Raw genomic sequence first — 20,900 nt, forward strand, 5'->3', positions numbered from 1 at the left:
CTTGCTGTATGAGCTTCTCCCACCTCTGATGCGATCGTATTTCGTTTATCTACCACTCAGTAAAGTAAAAACTTCCTTATGCTGCTCTAGATTTAGCTCTTTTTTTGTGAAGCAGTAATCGACTTGTCTTAAAGACCAACATGCTAGTGGGCAGTACCTGAGGCATGCAGTTCCATCACAGTCTGCTGGCCATGGATAAGACCCTGAAAGCAGGGTGGCTACAGCTACTAGCACTTCCAAATTTGCCAGCATATGCACCCGCAGTTGGGTGTCCACCAATACCGAAGCAAGCAGAGACAAAGTCAAGGCATTCATGAGCTTAAGGACCGAAGAATTCACACAGGGGCCCACAGAACTTATCATGGGAGAACTAGAGTGATACCATGGACCAAACTTTCTGAAATAGGATGTGAAGTATGAGCAGGTATAATTCCACATAAACAAGTTATAATAAGGACAAGAATTGAAAACAGGTCAACTGCCATTAGCTCTATGAGTCCATGCCTTAGCATTGCTACAAATTCAGTTTAATTTTGCTACCATTGCTTTTTTATTAGTATTTTAGCTAATTACCTAAACTGTTTACTTTCTGTTGTGAGGAATGGGATCTTGGTTCAATAGAATTGGATTCTTTGTTGCCTCGGAATCAAGTGGGACTTCATTTATATAAGCCAATATTGGTTCTTTTTTTTTTTTCAAAATCCAATGTTTATTTGAGTTTTCAAATTTTTGTAGTAAAAGGGGAAAGGGGTACAGAAAGGAAGGAGGGAGGGGGGAGGAATCAAAACAAGGGGAACAGCGCAAAAAGGCTAGAATGACATGGCAATAAGGCAAAAAAAAAAACAAAACATCATACGTAGATACGCAATACAGAAAAATGCAAAGGCGTACAGATACAAACGCCCTGGAGAACACAAAGGATACATTGATGATACAGAGCAATAGTAGGCACGGAACAGGAACAACGTGTGAATGAGAAACAATCAAGGCGCCTACTGAGAGCGACCACCCACATACAAAAGCCAGTGAAACCAAGTAGCAGTGTAGGCGTCCCTTTGTTTCAGAGACGAAGCCGAGAGGTCCTCGATCACCCTGATCTCCTCCACCTTAGAGATCCACTCCTGCAAAGACGGAGGGCGATCCGACTTCCAATGCAAAGGAATAAGACATCTCGCAGCATCAAGCAAATGCCGAACCACGGACTTTTTGAATTGGGAAACAGAAAGCGAAGTGTGGTGCAGGAGCATAGGAAAGGCCTGGAAGGGAGGAGGCGAATCGGAGAGCTCAGAGATGACGCGGTAGATCTCCCGCCAGAAAACTTGAATAACAGGGCAGGCCCACCAAATATGAAGCGCGGAACCCACAGCCTCCCCACAACGCCAGCACACGTCGGGAACAGTCGGGAACATAGCATGTAGTCTTGCGGGCGTGCGGTACCAAAGAGTCAGGATTTTATAGTTCGTCTCTTGCGTCTTGGTAGCCCTAGAACTCTGGTGGGTAAGGGTAAAAAGCTTAGACCAGTCAGCGTCCGTAAGTCGAATGTCGCAGGAAGCTTCCCAGGAGCGACAGAAAGAAGGCAACGTGTCAGAAAACAGCGACAGCAGCAAGCTGTAGAGCAAGGAGATGGCCCCAACCGGCGGGCGCGGCTGAGTACACAGCGACTCAAAGACCGTCAGGCCCCTGTAGAGGCAGCCCTGGTTCGGGAGAGAGGACACATAGTGGGACAATTGGTGGTAGGTGAATCGGTCTAACCAGGAAGGGGACCCCTGTGCATGGAAGTCCGAAAGGGGCAGAATACCCCGTTCCCCCAAAAGACAGTGCAGACGAACCGGCAGCGGGACCCCCAGGAACGCCAGTCCCCCCCAGGCCTGACCCGGCGCAAAGTCCGGATTCCGCCAGAGGGGCAGCATGGGAGAGGGCGACGTGGAGAGCCGAGGGAAGCGACCCACGCGCCTCCAGACCGCCAGAGTGGCGGAAATCAAAGGATGCCGCTCCAGCCCACAGCCAAACCTGGGGCCCCAGAGAGCATGAAGCACCCTCCCCCTCAACTCCCCCAACTCCAGTTCAACCCAGGGCTTCTCGTGCGGCCCCGAGATATTCCACTCAATGATTCGCAGCAAGTGGGAAGCCTGGTAATATTTTTGAAAATCAGGGAGAGCCAGCCCACCCCGCGATTTGGGGCGAGTGAGCTGAGAAAATTTCTGCCTGGGGCCCTTATTTCCCCAGATGAATCTGGTTACAACTGAGCGGAGTGTAGTGAAGAAAACCCGCGGCAAGCGGATCGGCAGCGTTTGAAACAGGTAAAGAGCCCTGGGGAGCAAATTCATTTTGATTACGTTAACCCGACCTATCCAGGAAAGGAAAAGGGGCGCCCACTTGCGGAGATCCGCAGTCATAGCAGAAAGCAGCGGCACAAAGTTAGCCTGGTACAGGCGCGCCAGATCAGCGGTCAACCAGACCCCCAAATATTGCATCCGTTCCGGGCACCACCGGAAAGGAAAACTAGCCTGAAGTGCTGGAACCTGAGCGGGAGGGACAGAAATGTTAAGGATCTCGGACTTGGAATAATTAATCTTCAGGTTCGACAGGGCCCCATAAAGCGTAAACTCGTTCAAAATGTTCGGTAGGGTAACACTAGGATTAGTAACAACAAAAAGGAGGTCGTCGGCATATGCTGCCACCTTAAGAGCCACCGACCCTGAGCAAAAACCCTGTATGTCAGCATTAGCCCTAATAGCTTCCATGAATGGTTCAAGAGAAAGCACGAACAGCATCGGGGACAAGGGACAGCCCTGCCTAGTGCCATTCCCGATAGCAACCGGGGGCGACAAGGCCCCATTAATCCGAACGCGAGCAGTGGGCTTACTATACAACGCATCGATCCACGTCAACATAGCGGGGCCCAGACCCTGATGTTCCAGGGTGGCCCGCAGGAACGCCCAGTCCACCCTGTCAAACGCCTTTTCGGCATCAGTCGACAACAGCAGGACCCCCCGGGCCGCCCCGCGCGCCCGATGGATAACATTGAGGATTCTAACTGTATTGTCACGGGCCTCCCGCTGGGGGACGAAACCCGCCTGATCGGGGTGGACCAAGGACGGAAGAAAGCGGCCCAACCTGAGGGCCAACATCTTCGCAAACAACTTGAAATCAGCATTAAGTAAAGAAATGGGTCGGTAGCTCTGACAGAGGCTGGGGTCCTTCCCGCCCTTGGGAAGGACAACAATCGTGGCCGCCAAGGCCTGGGGCGGTACCTGAAAGCCCTCCCGTATGGAATTTAGAGCCCGGAGGAGAAAGGGGGATAGCCGCTTAGAAAAGGTCTTATAATAACCCAAGGGCAAGCCGTCCGGTCCCGGGCACTTACCCCGTTGGCTGGCACGTAGCGCCAAGGTGAGTTCCTCCTCAGAGAAAGGATCCTCCAGGGAGGAAGCCTGTTCAGGGGTAAGCCGCCGACGAACATTGCGGGCCAGGTATTGAGAGACCCGGTCGTGCACATCCTGGCGGGCGCCCCGGGGGGCCCCCGACCGTATGTTGTAAAGCGAAGAGTAGTATGCGTGGAAGGCTTCCGTAATCTTAGCAGGGAAAGGGGACACCTGACCGCCCGCCGTCCGAATCTTGTGGATGTGAGAACGACGGCCAAGGGGACGGAGCATCCGAGCGAGCAGAGTTCCGCATTTATTGCCGTGTTCGTGGAAAAAACGCTGGCTATAAAGGGAGGCCCTTCTATAACGGGCGTGCAATAAATCGGAGAGCCTGCCCCGCAAAGCCGTGAGCTCCCGATAAGCCTCGGCAGATAAAGAGTGTTTGTGAGTAGTTTCTAAGTGCCTAATCTGTGTGGTGAGGTGGTCTATCTCCCGAGTGCGTGACCTTTTCCGCTGTGCCCCCTTTTGAATGAGGAAACCCCGGATCACGCTCTTATGGGCCTCCCACAGAACCAGTGGGGACATCTCCGGCGTCGCATTGTCCTGAAAGTAAAGTCCCAACTCAGTCTCAATCTGGGCCACCAGAGTCTCATCCGTCAAAAAGGAGTCATTGAGTCTCCACGTCCAGTCTCTAGCTTTGTATAACGGCGACGAAACAGTCATAAGAACAGGGGAGTGGTCCGACCAGGTCATTGGCAAAATAGAAGCAGACTGCAGCAAGTCCAGGTGAGCGTGGGAGAGAAACAGGTAGTCCAGTCTAGAGTAGCAGTTGTGGGGGGGTGAGAAAAACGTATAGTCGCGGGCCTCTGGGTACAGAGAGCGCCAACAGTCAACTAATAGGAGCTTAGCCAAAGTGCCGCGCATGGAGCGCAGGCGGCGAAGTGGGAGGCAGCTAGACCCAGAGGACGTATCGGACTGTGGAAAAAGGGGGGCATTCAGGTCACGGAAACTAGAAAGAGAGGCGGCGAGGGACCGGAAAGCGACATCCTGTCCCCTATTAGGGAGGTATATGCTAGCGAAGGTATACATGGTGTCCGCAATGGTCCCCTTGACAAAAGTATAGCGACCAGACTGATCAAGGAGAGTGTCCTTGACCAGGAACGGAACCGTACAAGCTATCAAGATTGCCGTGCCCTTAGTCTTAGCCTCCACATTATTGCTAAAAAAAAACCCATAGGAAAATGTGAGTCGCGAAGACTGGGGGCCTGCCCCGCTTTGAAATGAGTTTCCTGTAACATCACAACAGAGGCCTTATAAGACCGGAACTCTCGGAGAGCCCTAGAACGCTTCTCGGGTATGTTGAGACCCTTAGCGTTAGCCGAGTAGAAGGTAAGGGGCGAGGGCTGGTAAGCCATGTCTAGCAGCGCAGTGGAAGGGAGCAGGGGGGTAACAAGGGAGAGACAACAGGACGGGGAAACAAAACAAGGGCAGGAAAAAGGAAGGGAAGGCGGGAACGAGAGGGAATTGTGTCAAATACCGGTGATAACTCTGCACCACCCGTTCAGGGAGCAGAGACCCCAGTAGGAGGAGTGTGACACCAGGTCCCCTAGGGGCAAGAAAACAGGCGGGCGAGGAAGAGGAGGCAGCAACCGCAACCAAGCGGTAACAGCAAACACGCCACAACAAAATAACAGTGCCCCGCCACCCACACAGGTGTAGTAAGGCATATAGGCAACACCGAGCATAAAAAAAAAACGATGAACAGACAGATTTAATAAGAACAGACCGCAGCCGCAGATAACATGTCATGACAAATCAAAAATGGAAAGGATGTGTGGAAATGAGAGTAAGAGCCGGAAAAAAAAAACAAAAAAAACATAAATGCCGAGATGCATGTGCGTGTGACAGTGTGTGGGGCAGCGTCAGGACCTATGGAGCCAGGGGCAGAGACCCACGCGAGGAGTGGGCGACGGCCACCGAGCCAACCAGAGCACTCCCGCCAGGTCACTACAGCAGCAATGTACATAAGAGAGACACAGTGGAGGCGCACAACCCATCCCCAGGAGACCGCAGAGGAGCAGCCGAGGAAGGGCAAGCATCAGCCCCAGCGGACACAGTCGAAAAAAAAAAAAAAAAAAAAAAAAAAAGTGCCGAAATACCGAAACGACAGGACTCACAGGTCCAGGCGCAGGAGCGAGCGATCGGGAGTAGTACGTCCCCCGCCGCAAGAACCAGCGAGCAGGGAGTGCAAATGTGGAGCGAGCACTAACCCACATGCAGCAAACACCTAAACAATAACGCACCCAGGTCCCCCCATAAAGGGAAGAACGGGGCACGGACGCAGCACGGAAAATAAAAGAAAGGAAAAATAAAAACATAAATGCCGAGATGCATGTGCGTGTGACAGTGTGTGGGGCAGCGTCAGGACCTATGGAGCCAGGGGCAGAGACCCACGCGAGGAGTGGGCGACGGCCACCGAGCCAACCAGAGCACTCCCGCCAGGTCACTACAGCAGCAATGTACATAAGAGAGACACAGTGGAGGCGCACAACCCATCCCCAGGAGACCGCAGAGGAGCAGCCGAGGAAGGGCAAGCATCAGCCCCAGCGGACACAGTCGGAAAAAAAAAAAAAAAAAAAAAAGTGCCGAAATACCGAAACGACAGGACTCACAGGTCCAGGCGCAGGAGCGAGCGATCGGGAGTAGTACGTCCCCCGCCGCAAGAACCAGCGAGCAGGGAGTGCAAATGTGGAGCGAGCACTAACCCACATGCAGCAAACACCTAAACAATAACGCACCCAGGTCCCCCCATAAAGGGAAGAACGGGGCACAGACGCAGCACGGAAAATAAAAGAAAGGAAAAATAAAAATAAAAACAAAATAACATAAACAAAATAACATAAACAATGATAAACAGTCAGCTCACGTGAGCCAGGAGGGCAACATCATGGAAAAAGTCCAAGTCACTTGGAGAGCAAGACACTCAGGCCCCAAAAAACAGCAGAATAGGAAGGTGCAGGCAGGAGCGCCGGCAGCTTGCGGAGGCAGCCAACTTCACCCCTCCACGCGGGGAGCACGAGCGCCCTCCCGGGCATCGCGTCGCGGCGATCTCTGACGGTTGCCGCCGGTCCGGAGGGGTCGAGGGTGGCGCAGGCGGGGTCCGGGTGTCCAGGCATGCCAGTCCTCGACGTCCACATCGGGTAGCTCCAAGGCGCGCAGAAAGGGTCCCACGTCTGCAGGCGTGCGCACAGTGGCCGTAGTGGACCCCCGTCGCGCTATCAAGGCGAACGGGTGGCCCCATCGGTAGGGAAGATCGCGCTCCTGCAGCGCAGCGGTGACGGGTCGAAGGGCTCGCCTGGCCTGCAAGGTGTAACGGGAGAAGTCCTGGAAAAGAGAGACCTGATGGCCCTCAAAGTCCCACGATCTGCGAGCACGTGCCTTCTGCATAATGGCGTCTTTCACCTCATAACTGTGGAGGCAGCAGATAATATCCCTGGGGGGGTCGCCCGGGCCGCCACCCCCGGGTCGCAGAGCTCTATGTGCCCGATCAAACTTTATGGGTTTTTCACCCGAGTCAGCGGGGACCCCCAGAATCGACGAAAACAGCTTGTGCAGTATGCCGCGAAGAGCCTCCGGACGTTCACCCTCAGGTAGGCCCCGCACACGTATGTTGCAACGCCGACCGCGGTTATCGAAGTCCTCAAGGTGGTAGAGTAAGTCAGCAAGCCTAGCGGAGTAGGACCGGTCCAGCAGAGTGAGCCGTTGGTCGACGTCCCGCATCCGGGTCTCCGTAGCTGTGAGCCGCGTGTCCAAGCGCGTCATGTCCGTGCGCAAGGCCGTGACCTCCGCCCGAACCGTCTGTTTCACCTCCGCCACCAGCAAACTAAAATCGTCCCTGGTGGGGAGGGAGGAAAACATGCGCCTCCAATCCCTGGAAGTAGGCTCCGGAGAGCCCTCCGAAGCGCGCGGCAAGGATCCGTCCTCCGAGGCTTGAAAGCCAACAGGGGTAGGCGCCATGTTGGAATCGTCCGACTGAGACTGGAGCAGCGCCGGGGTATGGAAATACTCCCTCAGGGACGGAGGCGGAGGCTTGGTGCTGGGCCCCGGGGTAGCAGGGTCGGTCGGGATTCTTTTAGTTCTGCCCATAGCGAGCAAATTCGGTGTGCAGGCGGTAAATAGAGAGCGGGTGGCACGGAGCTACGCGGCTAAGCGGCCATTCTCGTCGCCAGGCCAGCCACGCCCCCCCAATATTGGTTCTAATGACCCTTGATGTTGAGTGTAAATATACTGCAGTTATCTGAACATGTGCACTTATTCTGTAACCTTAATTTTGTTACATTCATTTATCGTAAAAATGTGATAAAGCTTGATTTACAGAAACAAATATAACACTATTATTTCTAACAATTGCTTCATGGTAGTTGGCACCCCATTTTTAATTCTAGGTTCTTAACATGAAACTAGCCTTTGTATCTCAGTTTTGTTTTTTATTCTAATGTATGTTTTCTTTTTTTATTTAGCCAAGTTGGCGTTAGGAGAACATGTGCCAGAGAACAGACAGTAGGGGATCTAATTAGAAACGTTATAAACTTTCTTTCAATAGTGGACCACTGTGGCTAATTCACTTCTTTCGATGCACAGGTGGACAAAGGTTCTATTAAGCTTCCCAGTAGAGGCATGTGCCGTGTAAAAGGTAATGTGCCTGCATCTACAGAGAGGTTGTGGAGAACCCTATAATAGAACTTGATTGGAGTGCCGCCTCGGATTCTGAAAGCAACATCAAAAAAAAGCCTTATTGTAATTGCAGATTTTGTTTTTAAATTGTGCTGATAAAATTAGAATCCCCAGAAAAAGGCTGGTAAAAAGAATAACTATGCAACATCTGTGCTGCAGGTTTGAAACGTTTTCAGTGATTTTTGTAAGGAGTAGAAAAATGTAAAGATGAATTTACATACATGATTTGTAATTATTTAGAAATGAATCAACATATTTTACAACTTTCTATTAACTTTCTCTTTATATTAATAAATATATTAATTAAGGTGGTTCAGGTAAACGCATTGGACAGTTTTGCCCCCATCTACCGTTGGGTGCCATCTTCTCCTCAAATCTAAATATCATTGTAAGCAGTGAGAAGAGTCTGTGACTTTTTAAACACTGATGGCATAGGTTATTCTATGTTTCAAGTAAAAATTCTAGATTTCCCATCAAACCAACCAACTGCTGCTAACCTCTTAACTTACTATATGTGGGGTTGCTAACAATGCCATGTGGGAATGCTAACTGAACCCTTCCTGTTGTTTACCCACCTTGTTTTCCATGTAATGGGGCATAGGTAACCGGGGAAAGCCCATTTTCAATCTTAAACTGGTACATCATTTTCAAAATATAGTTCCATGCACTGCCAGTCCTTAACATTTTCCTTGATTATAAACAAGCATAGAAAACCATAAGACTTTTGAAACAAGAAGCCTATATGATGCCTAGTGGGTTAGCATAACTATTTACCAAATAAAGACCCCATATTGAGCCTGAAATAATAAATGTTATGCCAAAATGGCATGAGCACACTGAGGTTAAAACAGCGTGTAAGCAGACATAAGGAAAGACTAGGGAAAGGTAAGGGTGACCATGTGTGATCATGTGTGACGTGAATGAGGTGAGTGTAATGATGCGTTTGAGAGTTAGTGTGTATCTGTGTGTTATTTTGATTAAATGTGTGTATGCTGGTGTGCATATTAGTTACTTGAAGGGGGAAGCAAAGGGGTGGTGGGCCACCTGGTTTTATACCCTGCAAGCCCTACATGCAGACACAAAGCGATATGTCATCTACTGCGTAAACACTAGCTTGTTACCGCCACACCAGAAGCACTACATAGAACCAACTATAGTATCCTGAAGCCTCTCAGGGCTATAATGGGCTTGCTAATTGCTGTGCTTATTCATTTTAGGCAGACATTCGGTGAAGGGCTACAATATTCAGTATCGAGCATGCAGATGGTAATGAGAGTTAGAGTATTAAAGGTTGCTCTTATCGTCTCTGTGGTAGTCATTGAAATGCAAATATAAGAACAAAATGGCTATTAACACAGTGCGACATACATAATGGTCAAGGTTATGAACATTGTCTTGCCCAGGGGCAATACAGTTGTTTTCGTGCTTCCCACAAATATCTGGAAAGGTAATTTGCGTGTCTCAAGCATTACAGGGATTTCTGGTTGGTTGATTTTGAAATACCAGGAAAGCTTCATCCAATCTCAGGGACTGAGAATGAAAGCAGTAGGTTTATAGCAGTACATACGATCAGTTAGCAGTCGGTGCTCTTTCAAGTGTTTTTTTTTTTTTTGTGTGTGGCTGTTCTTGTGTGTGACTGTGCACCAGCGGCAACAGTTTGTAGGCTTTGTCTGCCTTTCTACAATTTCTATAACCTTCTTCTAGTTAATGTGAAAGATGTTGACTCTTCCGACTGCGTTAAGGGAAACTCTTCTTCCTGGGCTTGTGGCTACTGCATTCAGCCAAACACACACAGGAATCAGTGAGTACTAAATCCAATATATAACTAATATGATCCATATAATTGATCAGTACTATTATATATATATATATATATATATATATATATATATATATATATATTTGTGTGTGTATATATAGATATATATAGAGATTATGCATCTGTACTCAATGATCTGTTGTAAATGCTTGTAATCTTGTACCACACTGCTTTTCGCTGTATTTGAGCTCTGCCTCGTAACGTATGTTTTATCAAATTAAGCTGCTCTCTTTAAAAACACTTTTATTAATGGTTCTTAAATCCAACAATTCCACGTGCCACCGTGAAACCGAATATTTCTGAACAAAATATTCAGTTTTACTCATTTATACCATGCTACTTAGTCTACTCCTGTATTTGGAATCATTTTAGATATGTCCAAGCCAGTTTACAGGAGTGGTATATTGGTCTACATATATAGCATATGAAATGTTGAATTCGGGTGTTTAAGGTCTTGTCTCTAAACCTTCTGCAGTTGGGCTTTATGGTAAATCATCAAGCTTGTGAATTATCTCCTGGATGATGAAACAAAAGTCCATATGCACGGTATAATTTCATGTTTGTTACTTTTTCAGAACTGTGCTTCAGTACTCATACAGCCAATTCCATAGCCTGCTTTTACCTTTTTTCAGCTAGCAGTTCAAGCAAAATGCATTTCCATGGTAACAGTTAAAGAAGTTAAGCATAGTGCGCTCTGCTCATCTTTGACATTAGAATAAAATGCAACTCATGTCATTATTTCACTGTTATGGGAAGAAATGCCACACTGAAAACGCAGAAGCTCTGGTATTTTCCATTAGGAACATGTTTATTCACTAAACCCTTTATCACTAATGCTTTATAGGTTTCTAGTTAGTAGAGATGTCCTCCTTTTGACAAGATCAACAAGTCTTCACAAAGACTGACATTTCAGTCAATACTCATTTAGCTTCCAAATTCATGTCCTGTGATTACTACTACGGTACTTTTTGTACGATATGGACATTGTAAGCTCTGTTTTAAACACACCTGCACATATATATATGGCTGGATCAGGGCCAATTGGGGTCCTGGGGTAACACTGTTACATGGGGCCACAGATAGATAGATACAATGATAGATAGAACAGATAGATAGATAGATAGATAGATAGATAGATAGATAGATAGATAGATACAATGGGGTTCAAAACAGTCTTAGCTGTATTTACATAAACATGGATTAGCTAACACAACATGGTTGATACAGGGCCTCTGTATATCTATAAAGATATTCCATTAAAAATCAGTCATTTCCATCTTCAATAGTCTACACTGTATTTCTTATCCATTTGACGTTATTTTCATGGATAAAATTTGCTTTTCTGAACTGTAGTGTATATATGACCAAACGTATGTAGACATCTGACCATCACACCTATATGAGCTTGATGGAAATTCCATTCTAAAACCATGGGCATTAATATGGAGTTGCCACCCTACTTTGCATCCTCCATGTTTCTGGGAATCTTTCCACAAGATTTTGTAGTGTGTCCATGTGAATTTGTACCCTTTTCAGTCAAAAGAGTGTTTATGAGGTCAGGCACTGATTTGGATGAGAAGGCCTGGCTTGCAATTGGCATTCCAATACATCCCAAAGGTGTTCAATGGGGTCAGCATTCTGTGCAGGCCAGTGAAGTTTATCTACAGCACGCTCTTCAAACCATGTCTTTATGGACTTTACACCACGCTCTTCAAACCATGTCTTTATGGACTTTGTTTTTCTCCGGGGGGGGGCAGTCATGCTGGAACAGGAAAGGACCTTCCCCAAATCTGCGGCACAAAGTTGGAAACATACAATTGTCTAAAATGCCTTTGTATGTTGTAGCATTAACATTTCTTTTACTGAAACTGAGGGGCCTATTCTAAACCCTGAAAAACAGACCCAGAACATTATCTTTTCTCTCCCAAACTCTACAGTAAGCACTATGCACTGAGGTAGTTGTTCTCCTGGCATCTGTCAAACCCAGATCTGTCCACCAGACTTTCAGATAGTAAGGCATTATTCCTCCTGCTTCAGAGCTCAATAGTGTTTTACACCACTCCAGATAGGCCTTGTGCATAATAGTCTTCAGCTTATGTGCAGATTGGCCTGGAAGCCTATTTGATGAAGCTGTCAACATATTGTGCTTGGGCTGATGTTGCTTACAGAGAAAGTTGGTGAATGGTGCTGTAGAGGACAGGCGATTTTTAAATACTACGCACTTGCCAGCCCTGCTTTGTGAGTATGAGTGGTCTACTGCTTTGTGGCTGAGCTGTTTCTCCTAGCTGATTCCACTTTACAATAATAGCAGTAATAGTGGCCCGGAGCAGATTTAGAAGGGCAGACATTTCACAGACTTGTGGCAAAGGTGGTATCCTATAACAGTACCACGTTTAAAATCACTCAGTTCTTCAGTACGACCGGTTCTACTACCAATATTTGTCTATGGAGACGATTGCCTATGTGCTTGATTTATATGTCTGTTAGCAATGGGTGTGCCTGGAACACCATAACCTCATAATTAGGAGATCTGCCCGCATATTTTTGGTCATATTCCAAATATATATATATATATATATATTCTGGAACTTTTTAATCACCCATAGACATCCCGGGGAACTTTATGGCTCTGTTACCCAGATCCCCCTTGCGGGATGCGGGCAGGATGTCCCGCAGACACCGGTGGGTGGTCCCACAGATGCCACGGACACGCCCCTGTTTAACATGGAAATGGGTGGAGAGTGGGGTATGTCAGAACTCTTACAAGAAAATCATGCTGTCATGCACACTAATGATTTGTCTTCAAAACCTCTTAAACTATTCAAATTGTATTAAGAGTTAAATACGTTTTTAAAAGGTTTTTATTATCTAATATGAGATTAAAAGTATGTTTTAGTTTTAATGTTTTCAAGCAGCCACAAAATAGCCATGAGTATGAATTATAGCTCTGTTATCTTAACCCAATCTGCTAGGCAAACACCCTCCTTATTTTGCATGTGGTAAATAATACAATGGTTCAATTATTAATTTAACACCCAACTTGTCACTCTGAATAATGAAAGTTTATGCACGAACAGACTTCATTATCATTGTCGTAAACATACCTGGGATCTTTCTGACGGCTACCCAGTGTTTCCCCCGTTGTGACCCAGAGAAGCGGCGTTACACCTGGAGTCTACAGGCGAAACATGGAGAGTTCCCAGGGAAAGTGACCCAAAATACCACACGAATAACAACAATGGCAGCCTTCAAAAGCAGATAAGATCAGGTTCCTGTCGGTGCTAAGCTACATAACTATATATAGCACTGTATTTATGCTCAAGCTTAAAACTATTCTTTCCATTGGACTTTAATGGATTTAGACCATAGTCAGATGTTTTTCTGGACTGTATTTACAAGTAAATTAAATGTGCTTACAATAATAGCTTGAGCATAATAAGTAAAAACCTATATGGGTATAACTACAATGTTTTACACACATATGGATACAACTGGGAACAGCGATTGAACAGTAAACATTTGTGGTTCTAAGTAGCTTAAAGTAACAGGCCATCTTTCATATACAAGTCTCCACATTTATATACAAGTCTCACCATTGTATCAGAAAATTTGAAATACACAGACCCATTAAAAATAAATTGAGAGGTAGGGAACGTGTGGGCTGCAGGAGTAAGGAACATGATTTGATTAGTTAAGATAATGAGACTTTTCAGTTTAAGAGATGAATAAATGGAGAATATGAGAAATCAGATTCACTTTTGTTGCAAACAGCTGACAATGTAGACCTTTTTAAAAATGCAGTCATCAACCCCCTCATTACTAATGGTATATTGCACCCTAAAGTGTTGTGTTTTGTCATTTTACCATGATTTGCCCTTTTGAGTGTATCCACCCTTTTTATATATTTCAGACAGAGTGGGTTTTCTTCTGATTGCATATAGTATAACACTTACTATGAATAATATATGAACAAAAATACAGAAAATTTTAAAACAAAGCCACATGTATACTTTTTGCCAAATACAAAGAGAATTTTAGAAGATGTCAGGACTAGAGTGGGAAAAAACTCCTGGAAATGATAGATTACAAGCCTCATATTTCAGTGTCACTATTCAGCACATATTAGTAAGGTCCCAGTCCATAAATTAAGTTCTGCAATGTTCATCAGACCCCACAAACTCTTAATAAGATGCTCGCTCAAGCTGACCTTGCTCTACCACATTGATGCAAGGTACACTGAGTCAAACTAAAAGTCACAACAACTCTTTTTTAACAACCACATCACAATATATACAGATATATAACTAGAAAACTAGTGTGTATTTAAGTTAATTGGTTAACCACCAACAAGTACATTCCTATTTAATGTGTTTTTTCCCCTACCAGTACAAGTAAAAATAAATCCATGCCGTAACAGCATGTAATCTCATAATTGTGAAATATTTTATATACACATTATGGATCAGCTGTTGCATTACTTATTATAAAGAGTAATGGTTTCAAAGATATTGCTAGTAATTAATTTCTGAGTGATGGGAGTTTGCACTCCAGCATCAAAGAGGCTACATAATTGTGTGCACACATGCACCTGTGTCTCAAGTCTTGCACTTTCGCATTCATGAAATAATTACACATCAAATCGTGCACAAACTTAAGGCACAAAATATATTGTTTTAAAACGTTCCTAATAAGATTATGAATATGAATGTAGTAACAAATACTCAATATAGGTTTACATATATTGTAACTAAATATACCAAACAAACCACAAGGATTACATGGTGAACTGAAGAAATCGAAACCCGCTCCTTCATAAAATTGAACAGTGCACAAAGTTGATAGCTTTACAAAAATAACATCTTTTCATGGATACAGACTGGGAGGCTGGCACTTGGCTCGTTTTGTGCTTCAGCTCCTAATCATAAATGGTAGATCGCACCTGGGCTGGCGAGGACAGGGCAGCCCTGGCACTTTTTTATGGTCACACAGTGTGCAGCCGGGCTTATACAGCCGGTGGCCAAACATGGCAACACTTGATAAGATGTTGTGGGCCAATGGCCCACCAGGCATTAGTCCAGTGTGCCAGATGGCCAGCCCGGGCCTGGACAGCACGCAACAAATAGACATTTATACAATGAAGAACCAGTTGAAAGGAAACTAACCCAATAAAGTAATTAATGCGATTTGTAAGAAATATTAAGGTGAAAGTAACAACACTAATGAAATAGATCAGTACAGCTATTAGACAAAAATGATTATACTAGCAGAACAAAAATAATTTCTCCATACAAATATAGATGGTTATATTATGACAATCATTTCATTGTGTAAATGAATAACTACACAGATCAAAGGCCTTAGGATAAAAAAATATCTAATAATTATTATTACATTTTATAAATTGTCAGTAATAGATAAATGTATGCAGTAACAATAGCTCATGAATTAAATATTATGGGGTCATCAGATCACAAAAAGTATCCTCTCTTTAATAATGCTAAATATCAAATTCAAAATTAATCCAGCAGGGCAACGAATAGCCTTGAAGATCCAAAAAATCTATATCTGAGCCAACAAATCACACCTAGAACCCTGAAAGGAAAAAAAACCCTGAAACAATATTTGAGAAAATATATAAAAATGTTAGGCTACCCTAGAAGATATATTGTGACCCTTAAAATCCATTATATGTTCTGTAATACAACATCCAAGTGACCTACATACTACAACATTTAAATAACATTAACTATTCTGCAATTTGTATAATGCTTTATATCAACTCTTATGTATGCCTCCTAAATGTTCTGTTGCAAGGGACAGTCCTGATTTTGCCACTCTATCACACTGTTATTATCTGGTTTCTGAGACACTGGAGAATTTATACTGCACGTGCGCAGAATTGTTTTAATATTCATTTTACTACCAGTAAAAAAGGTTGAAGACAACAAAGACTCAAAAGAACATGACCTACGTGAACTCAAAGGTATAACATAATAAATCACTTATCGAAGATTATTAATCTAAAACCCTGGGTTTTATCAATAGCTCATGTCTCAGAAATTAGAAGAATTTCTAAGTAGACAATAAAATTGGCACCTGCTCTTCATTGGTTGATGGCTGAAATTCGGCCTGGGGAGACTATTGGTCACTCGTACAGACCTTTAACTCTTGACAGCGAAACTCTGCCTGGGGAGACCCCTGCTCCAGGAGTTAAAGGTCAGTACGAGCGACCAATAGAGTCGCTTGCACAGACCTTTAACTCCTGACAGCCACAACTAGGCCTGGGGAGACCATTGGTCTCCCAGGTCCAGGAGTTAAAGGTCCATATGAGGACCAATAGAGTCGGTGACCAATAGAGTCGCTCGTACAGACCTTTAACTCCTGACGGTGAAACTCCGCCTGGGCCTGCTCTAGGAGTTAAAGGCCCGTACGAGCGACCAATAGAGTAGCTCGTATGGACCTTTAACTGCTGACACCAAAACTAGGCCTGGGGAGATCAATTAATGGAGTACATCTTTTGTAATGCATCATAATTCTTCATTTAGATAACATCAATGTTGAAATACAACTGGCTGTAAATAAAAATATACAAACTCAAAGAGACTTCACTTAAACAACAATTTAGTGCCACAATATGGCATCCAGGAGGTTTCACCAAATACTTATGAATTTATGGAAGAAAATGAAAAATAGGTATTTTAAGGTCTATAAATATATTTAGCTTCCGTCTCATCTAAAATGCCATGACGTAAAGCACTTTCCAGCAAATCCATAAATGTAACTGAAAAGATGTATTTAAGTTTTGTGTATCGATTAGTATCTACTATTTGTCTGTTTACCCACTTTATATAACTCCAAAAGGGGAAAGAAGAGGTACACGAAAATCAACTACAGTTGTGTGAAAAAGACAAAAATAAAGTCAAAATGGAGAAGCCGTGTGTGGAAAACTAAGTACACCTTATTATTTAATAGCTTTTAGAACCACCTTTAGCAGCAATACCTTGAAGAAATTGTTTTCTGTATGACTTTATCAGTCTCTCACATTGTTGTGGATGAATTTTGGTCCACTCTTTCTTACGTTGCTTCAATTGATTGAGGTTTGTGGGGATTCTTAAGGTCCTGTCACAGCATATCAATCAGGTTGAGGTCTGGACTTTGACTGGGCCATTGCAATACCTTGATTATGTTCTTTTTCAGCCATTCTGTTGTAAATTTGCTGGTGTGCTTGGGATCATTGTCCTGTTGCTTGACTAAATTTTGACCAAGCTTTAGTTGTCAAACAGATGGCCTCACATTTGACTCTAGAATACTTTACTTCCAAACAAACTTTACTTTGTAATTGTACTTAGGGTTTTTTGCAATTTCTATGAACATTGCATGTCTGACCTTAGGGTGAATTTCCTTGGGTGTCCACACCTGGGAAGATTGTAAACTGTCTTGAATGATTTCCACTTTTGAATAATCTTTCTGTCAGGACCCGGGCCTGCAGGTCAGGTAGAAGCCAACAGGGGAACTGTAGCGAGGACAGGGGAACTGTAGCAAGGACAGGAGAACTGTAGTGAGAACAGGAGAAACCAGAGTGGTAGGGCACACTGCTAGGAAGCCCTCAGGCAGAGCACACGGCTTGGAAACGGCTGGACAGGTAGGAAAGTCTAGGACACGCCGGGGCCTGGTACACAATTCTGGATCATAAATGTAGCCAAGGTCATACACGGGAGATCAGAACAAAGTACAAGAAGCTATAGCTGCAAGCAGACTAACAGGGACCCAAGCCAAGCCAAGCTCAGTTAACTTGTCTGAGCTGTCCCAAGTAATTAGAAAGTGGTGCTGCTGAGAGGGAAGGGTGGCCACAAGTGGAGGTAGATGTGACAATGTTATGATTATCACATAGTCCAGGCTGGTAGGGTGGAACCCTGACACTTTCTCATTGTAGAATGATGGAATTTTAATTGTTTGAAAAGGGCTGTAAATGTCTGTAAACTTTTTGTTAAGAATCTTTTTGTCTCTAATGAATGTATCGTTTTTCTTAGCAGAAATCTTTTTTTCTGATGAATTAGTAAAAACAGACAATTTGTCTTGTAAAGGCATCTTGAATTTGCCTTTAATATCAGACAACACACACAGGTGATGTCACATTTAGCAAAAAAGCAAAGGCTTTTCCAACCTGGTCCTTTGGCATAGTAGCACTATAGAAGGCCATCAATCCAAATATAATAGCAAAACAATTGCACAAAATAAATAAATAAATAGCACCAATGAAAGTGAAAACAAATTAACAAAAAGAGGAAAGAAAAATATATGAAGTAGTGGAAACTAAATTGTTATGTTAAGTCCTTATTAAGCCACTGACTAATCAAAGTTAATATACTGTATAATAATCCAATTTATTCTTACTTTTATTAAAATATGTTTTTGTTTTGTTATAAAGATTGGATGACTCTAAATAATTTGCTGCTGTTAATGTCTTCAAAAAAGAAATATAGCAAAAAATATTTAAGCATTTCATTGCTTGACCACTAAAAGTTATATTTAAAAATGTCATTACTAAGCATGTGTGGTTAATAGGTGTCTTGCTACAAAATTTCGACTATCATCTAATGTGCTCTGGAGAACACCTGATGCTTTGTATTGGAGTCCTAATCTCTAGAATACAATACAGAGGACTGCGTGGTGAGCAAGAAGGCAGATGAATCACCAATTTGGTTCCTCACCGGGAGAGCAGCACTTGTAGGATGCGTGTGCTCATGTTGCTGCCTTGCACCCCTCTTGATCAGAAACTATGGTGACAAAATTTTAAAACTCCTGTATGCCTGCAACAAGAATAAAAAGTATTCTGCTGAGTACTAACAATAACAGCCATGATGTACCATATTCTACATTGGCTGGACACCTTTGTGCAGAGCCTTTTCCTTCAAGCGTTTTTTTTAAGATTTTCTCAAATGTTCCCCATAACCCCAACTGTGTTACAACTACGTCACCAGTATAGTAAGGCAAGTTACTTGTATATATCAATCTTACTACTAGCAGTCTTTTTTCTATTATCTCAATGAATGTACATTTAATATTCAAATTATGCCGAAAGTAAATTTGTAAGTAGCTTTAATACCCGAAAACAAATTGCACATTATAATGTTCTATATTTTCTTGAGCTCAGTTGAAAAGTTATTATGACTTGAAGACTTCAGTGGAGCAGCACTTGCAGTATGCTTTGTTGTTGCCTAGTGTACCTCTTTGATAAAAAAATATGGTGACAGTATTTCTATTAAAAAGGCCTTATCTGTTTGGAACAAGACTGAGGATCCTGCTGAGAGCTGATAATAATAGCCGTTCTGGATCATCTAGTACATAGACTTGACACCTTTGTGAAGATCCGTATCCTTTGTAATATTGACCATTTTAATACATTTTCTTTACTGTTTATAAAGATTTTGCATCATTTTGATATTGCATAAATTGTAAATTATACATTTTAGGGACTATATCTACCTGCACATTGAATGTTGCTTTGGAGAATTTATGTGTGGGTAAAAACACAGTTAAAATATAAAATTAGAAAGCAAAGATTTATTTTTGATTTACTCGTTTTTACTTGATCCACTGCACACCATTGAAAAAGCTCCCATCCACTAAACAGTTGGCACAGGGTTCCCAGAGTCATAATTTCTGACTGAGGTAGCCAGTTTGTCTCGATATTCTAGAAGGCCTTCTGTGTGCAACTTGGGGCTGCAGAAAGGCCCAATAAGGTGTTGGAGCAATTCCTATGGTGCTACATCTCGAACCATTAAAACAACTGATCAGATCTGCTACCCTGGGCGGAATTTGCTCATAACAGTGCAGTCTCGGTCTCCACCCGGCTCTCCTCTTTCATGGTGAATTACAGGTATCAGCCCTGCATGATTCCCAGACCTTCATATCCCAGGGGATTCCAGTGCTGGAGCATTATCTCCTATCGCCTACCTGCACCCTCCTACCAGGTTGAGGACACAGTCTGGTTGTCCTCCAGAAATCTCCACCTCTGGGTGCCTTCCCAGAAACTTGTTCCCTGTTATATTGGGGCCTTTTCGTATCCTCTGACGGGTGACTTCCGTATTCCTCAGCCAGGCTCATCTTACTACCAGTTTTAGTTTCTGACCCTGGCTGGTTTATAGGGCTACGATTTTGCATTACGTTTTTGCTACTTTATCATATATTCAACAGTGCTCCCCTTGCATCACTGCACTTCTTTTCCCCCTATTTTGTGCTAAGCAGGAGCTTGTAGCCAATGAGAAGCATGCAGCCCCTAGACAGCAGGGAAGTCTACAAGTACAATGGCTGATATCAACTCTAGGCTAGACTGTGAAACATGGCTTGCTGGGTCTTTCCAATATCTTCACAGGTAATAAGAAGTATACATACATAAAAATCAACATTTCAGTCCTGTTCTAATGTACTGGGGAGATCAGTTCAGATGTGACATTACTAGAGCAGGCTGACTCACCTAGAAGCCAGATGAGTAGCCTTTCTTTTACAGAAGGGGATGAAAAGGCTGGGAAAGCTAGACAGGTTGTGTTGGTAGGAGACTCAATTATAAGGGAAGTAGATCTGCCATCAAGGCCATGAATGCCATACAGTGTGCTGCCTCCCAGGTGCTTGGGCTCGGCGTGTTGTGGGAGGGGCTGTTGATGATCCAGCAGTCATAGTACACATTGGTACTAATGACAAAGCCAACAATAGCTTTAATAACCCCAAAACATATTGTAAATAACACATTTCATTTTGATCTCAGTTTAAAAGTTACCAGCTGAGACCTAATGATTAAATAAATCTTAGAGCTATTTATTATGCATAGTATTAGGTCACACATTCACACATCTTGATGAGTGAGACAGGTGGGTTCTGTAAAGTTGTTTACCCTCATCGCTTTGGTGTGTATGTGCTCAATGCCCGGTCACTGGACAGAGAAAGCAGTAGTGACTATCATTAGGCTCAAATGACTGCAACGTGAG

At 43.9% G+C, this 20,900-nt stretch overlaps 1 protein-coding gene across 1 annotated transcript in view; it reads left to right on the plus strand.

Annotated features, from left to right (window-relative positions):
• The first annotated feature begins 9,797 nt into the window (after nt 1–9,797).
• Nucleotides 9,798–20,900, plus strand: part of ARHGAP24 (Rho GTPase activating protein 24) — a 320,431-nt gene continuing 309,328 nt past the window's right edge. Inside the window, exon 1 of the mRNA XM_053461725.1 lies at nt 9,798–9,897. Coding sequence (XP_053317700.1) covers nt 9,813–9,897 — 85 coding nt within the window. The 5' untranslated portion in view covers nt 9,798–9,812. The remainder of the gene's footprint in view (nt 9,898–20,900) is intronic.

This window comes from Spea bombifrons, chromosome 1, assembly GCF_027358695.1.
Source record: "Spea bombifrons isolate aSpeBom1 chromosome 1, aSpeBom1.2.pri, whole genome shotgun sequence".
NCBI classification, from domain to species: Eukaryota; Metazoa; Chordata; class Amphibia; order Anura; family Pelobatidae; genus Spea; species Spea bombifrons.